Source organism: Sinocyclocheilus anshuiensis, unplaced genomic scaffold (genome assembly GCF_001515605.1).
Source record: "Sinocyclocheilus anshuiensis isolate Anshui unplaced genomic scaffold, SAMN03320099.WGS_v1.1 scaffold863, whole genome shotgun sequence".
NCBI classification, from domain to species: domain Eukaryota; kingdom Metazoa; phylum Chordata; class Actinopteri; order Cypriniformes; family Cyprinidae; genus Sinocyclocheilus; species Sinocyclocheilus anshuiensis.
The window spans coordinates 656,094-662,211 of NW_015547725.1; the positions used below are offsets into that span (position 1 = coordinate 656,094).

Below are 6,118 nucleotides of genomic sequence, written 5' to 3' on the forward strand. Positions count from 1 at the left end.
TTTATTTTCACAGCCTTTTTTGATCATATTTACCAAGGGTGCCAATAATTCTGACGACTGTACATGAAAATGTTTGTAAAATGGCAGTTTTATAAATATCTGGAAGTACACTCTTAACAGTCAGTCAAGCATTATAATATGATAATCAAGTATTATTTAATGATAGAACTTTAGTAATTAGAATTTAAACTTGATAACCATGTATGAATGCATATTAGTCATTTTAACTGAACTTAGGACTGGTGGTGGTGCTTTTTTGGTCATTTAGTGTTTCTGTAAAAAAAATTGGGAAAAAACTAACAAAAATACTGATAAGATAATAATGATACGAATTCTACTAATAAGGATTTAAATTTAAAACGCACTAAGGAGTAATGAGCTGCTGGATTCATGAATATTAATCAGGTTTTGTGCGTTCGCTTGAACTGATTTGCTGAAATCAAAACAGGGATGATAATAGGTGAGCGCCAGCCAATGAGATTGCCGTTTGCACATTAGTTCCGCCCACTACCGGAAAACCCGGCAGTTCTGAAAAGCTAAAGAATTCCAAAAGAACGCTGTTATTTTGACAAGAAAATACAACAAAGAATATCATTACATGTAGCGCGTCAATTCTCTCTCTCTCTCTCTCTGCGTGTGTGTGAGACAAAGTGACGGCAAGGTGTGTGCTTTCACACTAGAATTTACGGTGCGTTAAATACAGGTGCGCTGTGCATCCATTCAGATTAAATGAAAAATAGCACAGATCGCTTGAAGGAGAGAGAAACTCTGAAGCGCTCAGTCAGAGAGTGTTCGGCGAGTGAAAATATATCTGAGCTAAACTTATACTTGGCCTCCAACTCACACTGGCGAGTAAAATCTGAGAATTTATTAGCCATTGGCTAATGTTAGACATCATTTAGTCGCCAGAGTGAAGATTTAGTCGCATATGCGAGTGATTTACTCGCAATGTAGAGGGTTGCACCAAATCAGCATATTACAATAATTTCTGAAGGATCATTTGAACACGAAAGACCTTGGTGAGCATAAGAGACTTCTTTCCAAAAAAAACTTCCAAACTTTTGACCATTAATGCACATCCACGACTGAGGTTAATGTTCTCAAACTGACCAGAACTTGTGTCTGTAACACATCTTGCAGTGCACATGCCATCTGTGGCTCATGACTCAGTCACACGATGCTGTGATGTTCTACTGCCTGTGTAAAACCACCAAAGCCCTGTGATCTGTATCTCCTCTTATAACACAGTTATTCACCCTACCAATGTGGGCAGAAAGAGAGCATCGAATGAATCTCACCCCCTTCTGCAGTCTTTTTCTGAGCAGATCGGATCCTCCAGGTTTATTACCCAAGTGAGGATATTTGGCCTTCAGTTTGGCTTCCTCCAGTTTCTCTGGACAGATCTTATTCTCCTCATCCTGAGAGAAAACACACATCACTCACATAAATTAATGCGACAATTTTGAGCCATACTGGCACCATTTAATTAAAAAATATCTCAGAGACTAACAAAAGAAGATTTCCCAAGCAAAATTCTGAAATGACAAACCAGAGATGGTATTAGAGAAAGAGATGGTATGGAGAAAGCAGGGTCTGAATTTCGTTTTGGAAAATGGGGAGGAATTCCCCCTTTAGGTGGCTCTTATGGGGGGGATTTTTTAATTTGAAGGCAGAGTTAGGGTATTTTTTTAGACATATTTTTAAACTACAATCATCCAACTTAAATGTTTAGTGTATTTGTGTTTTACAATTTATAATGTTGTTGATTCATATTTATATTGTGAGGAAGATACTTAAAAAGAACTTTGATTTCAAACTCTGAATTGAATTTATTTTAACTAAAAAAGACAAGCAAACACTCAGTAATAAAATGAGAATAGATAAATGACAAGCAATGGCACAAACAAATACAATAACAAGATACAACTAAAATTAACAATGCTTTAAGTTTTTCAGGTAGGTATAACAGTAATATTCAGGTACAGAAATACCACAGAAACGGAATAATCTATTTAACTAAAATAACACTGGTTAGTCTTCAATGTATAGGCTAAATAAACATTAATGACTGACAGCAGCAGGTTTATATAGTTTGTTACATTCACTTAATAGCTTGTATACCGAAAATGTTTAGTATAAATCGACAGTTTACGTGAATACTCATCAAGATGGGCATTTTGACATAATTATGTGTGTATTTAGCCGTTTACGCGCAATAAGGCAATAATCGCGTGCTCTCAGATGCGGCTCTATGTGTGCGCGCTTTGGGTGTGAGCTCACAGAAAGGGGTCTCCCAGAGAGTGCGAAAGTACTGAATTGAGCACTTGAATGTTTAAAATTGTAAGACTCAAAAGCATGTGCAAATGATACATTCCGTCATGTGTCCCGAGCATCTTTCACTCTGAAATATTTGCAGGTATTTCCCGCGTTACAAGGAAACTGCAGGAACCAGTAGAATTATGCGCAATCCCCGTGTTACAGCGAATTATGTGACCTTAGTAGGCGCTGTAGTGAGGGTAGGTTTAGGATTAGGATTGGGTTTAGGAGTAGGTTGGATTAGCTCGATACAGCACCTGCTATGGTCACATAATTCGGTGGGTCACAGAATTCAGTGCAACATCTGCAATCCCACGCCAAAATTCAAGCCCTGAGAAAGCATAATGTTCATCGTAGATCACACATGCTTTAATAACGAATCACATTATAGACTGGACATCAATGAATTTCTGTCTGAGTTATGCAACAGTCAAGCATAGTAATGAATGAGAAGTGCCATAAACTGTGACTTCTCTTATAAAATACCATTTTTTAACTAAAAAATAGATCAATCCACAATGATTGTTTAATGTCAAACGTGTTGAATATTAGGTGATAGGGCTGTCGATTCATTACAAGACAAGCTGTTTCTCCACTAAACATTTTATTTTAAAACTTGATGAAACCTCCCCTCCATTAACATCTAATAAAAAAGTGGCCTCTTTTCTCCTTCCATGTACTGAGATGTTATTAAAATATTTTTCAGTTTTCAGTTAGCCTTTCATTAAAGCGCTAACCACTTAACCTACTAGCTTGGCATAGTGCTACATGGTTAAAAAAGCTCTTTTGATTAACTAGAATAAGATATCCCTATAATGTAGTATGTTTTTAAAAAGGCATAGAGGAATATGATTCTGGGGGGGGGGGTTATAGGATCTCACATTACACTGGTCCACAAATTTGATTGGTCAGCAGCATTCAGCAAGTGCTGACACTTAAACAAGGCTCACTGATACTTTGATCATTTTCACTGTATATATAAATCAGATTGATTGTACTCATGCAGTTCGAGACTATGTGTGCAGTTGCAGTATTTAGTTAAAAGAGGAGTACATACATATTCATTTTTTTTACATATTCATTTTCAAGAAAAAGACAAATTAGAGCCATGTTGATAACAACAGCTTGTGTGAAAATGCTTAGTTGTCAAATGATAGATTTTATTTAAATATTATATTATTATTATTGTTTTCTTAGTTTTTAAATAAATCAATGTCTACAAGGAAAAATCATTAGTGCTAAAAACATTTTTCAATTTCACTTCATTTCAATTTTAGGGCAGCATTAACTGGACTTTTGTTAGGAATGTATTCATTATTTTCAATGGAATCATGGTGCAGTTTTGTTTGTTGTATGGTGCTTCAGAATTGTGCCATTCTAAGCTCTTTATGTAAATCCATACTGATCTCCCTCAGCTGATGTACACACACTGTGACGAGAAGCAGGTTATAAAACACATTTAAGGTCAATATATTGAATGCTGTTCAACAGTAAACTTAGCTTCACATGCTAACTGCTAACTGACACCATCACAACCCAATACAAAACAAAACAAACCAACTCTAGCATTATTATTATTAATCACATCTCAACATATATATGTCTATTTATCTATCAGGTGATTTAATAAGCTGGTCGTTTCTAAGATTCAATTAAAATATTGGTGTTTGATGGTTGAAGGCCTTTATACATTTGTGGTGAGCAGCTGAGCTTTGAACAATATACAAAAAAACTAAACAGACAGAGCATAAAGCAACAGTCACATCTATTAGGGATATTACAGCAGGTTTTATGCGAAAATCGCTTTTTATTCGATGTGTCTTCGATTCGATCTGACTTACCCGAGTCTGTATATACTGTTATATAGCGGAAAAGCTCAGATCTGACTGACTGCAGCGGTTTGATTTCAAAATCTTCAAATATACTCACTTTCTGCTCCTCCATATTCGTCTCCTCAGGCTTTGTGTCCTCCATTTCTTCTAATATAGTGGGTCTGTGTTGATTTAGTTTAGAAATCACCTAAAATACAGTTCTAATCTGCAGACTATTCCAGTATAGCCCGCCCACGAATGTATCAATCCTACTATGGTGAAGGCAGGATCATCGATATTAATCACGTAACGTGACGTTCGCCCAATGTTATTATTAAGGTGCAGGCTGTGCTTATGAATAGTAATATTCTTACAGTTCATTGGGCGAACATACGCAACAAAACAAATTAATTAATTAACTAAATTTAACGTACATTTAATTGCGTACGAACGCTGAAAAATGAGGACTGCGTCAGGCTGCTTCCTTGCTAGACCGCTAGACCAGTACTTTTAAGGCTTCTAGGTTAGAGCTCTCTTGAGCATTGAACGATAGAATGAGGCGGTCTGTCTACATGGCAGTGTTGTAAAGGTTGTTCTTTCCCACGGTGACGACATGAAAATAATATTTAAAAAATAATTTTAGAAAAAATACTATATATTTAAAATCTTCATGTTGTCTCACTTTCTGTTGTACAATAGGCTACATGGAAGGACAATCATCTATGGCCTCCCAGTGGCTTTACATCAAGGACAGTTGTGATTAATGTATAACAAAATAAAATATGCCTTCATCTCCTATCTATCTATCTATCTATCTATCTATCTATCTATCTACATTGCAAAAAACGCTCGATCTTGCAGGTTTGCATTGCACAACATCAGAAAGATGGGCCCTTCTTAAAGTCCGCGTGAACCGGAACATTGCAAAAAACGCTCGATCTTGCAGGTTTGCATTGCAGAACATCAGAAAGATGGGCCCTTCTTAAAGTCCGCGTGAACCGGAAGTTGCTGCCGACTTTATTTCAGTGTAGTGACCTATTTCCATCTGAAACTGAATATTGAATAGAGGGCATGGTTTTATGTTTGCGCTCCTCCTCTCTGTCTCTCACTCATAGCAAACTAACCGTTGGAGGGGTGTGTTTAAAAGGATATTCTGCCCAAGCCGTCAAACTGACGTCATCAGAGAAGGACTGACATTCCAGAGCAGAAGCAAATGTTCAGATTTTGATTAAAGATTACCAAGACAAACAATTTTTTTCAGCGGATTAACTTGCACGGATTAATTGTTCTCATAAAGACTAGCAATGACCGCTAGTAAAGTAAATAAAGTAAATTTTGATTTCATGCCGACTTTAACGGAGCATGCTGCACAAATTCTTGTCTAGGCCCTTGTAATTTCTATGCAATGGCTCTGGACTTCCATCATGCACAATCAAACCTCTTCAAATGATTCAGAATGCAGCAGCATGGCGCATGGCTAACTAGCCCAAAAGAGCCCACATCACACTTCTCTTTATCTCCTTGCACTGGCTACCCGTTGCGGCCCGCATCAAGTTCAAGACATTGATGCTTGCATATAGAACAGCCACGGGCTCAGCACCCTCCTACTTCCACTCACTCTTACGAATCTACATCCCCTTCTGAAGCCTGAAATCTACAAGTGAGCGATGCCTCGTGGTACCATCACAGAGAGGCACAAAATCACTTTCCAGAACATTTAACATTCACCGTTCCTGGCTGATGGAATGATCTTCCCACCCACAGCCGTAATGCTGAATCAAGCGACAGCTGAAAACTCATATCTTTTGTCACCATTTGACTTCATCTTAAAAAAAAAACACCTTGCTTTCTCTTTCCTTAATCTCTCCCTGTCTAGCTTGTACTACTCTGAACAATGCCTGAAACTTTGTACTGCAAGCACTTCCTGCATTTATTTGCCTCTTTATGATGAAATGCTTATTGTATTCCTCAATTGTAAGTCACTTTGGATA

The 6,118-nt window shown here is 37.3% G+C and overlaps 1 protein-coding gene across 1 annotated transcript in view; it reads right to left on the minus strand.

Moving 5' to 3' along the window:
• The window catches only part of LOC107704273 (cAMP-regulated phosphoprotein 19-like), a 10,012-nt gene extending 5,577 nt beyond the window's left edge, over positions 1-4,435 (minus strand). The window contains exons 1-2 of the mRNA XM_016507155.1: positions 4,246-4,435; positions 1,299-1,418 (exon numbers count right to left, since the gene is read on the minus strand). Of these exons, the coding sequence (XP_016362641.1) occupies positions 1,299-1,418; positions 4,246-4,290 (165 nt within the window). The 5' untranslated portion in view covers positions 4,291-4,435. The remainder of the gene's footprint in view (positions 1-1,298; positions 1,419-4,245) is intronic.
• Between the last annotated feature and the right edge of the window lie 1,683 nt (positions 4,436-6,118).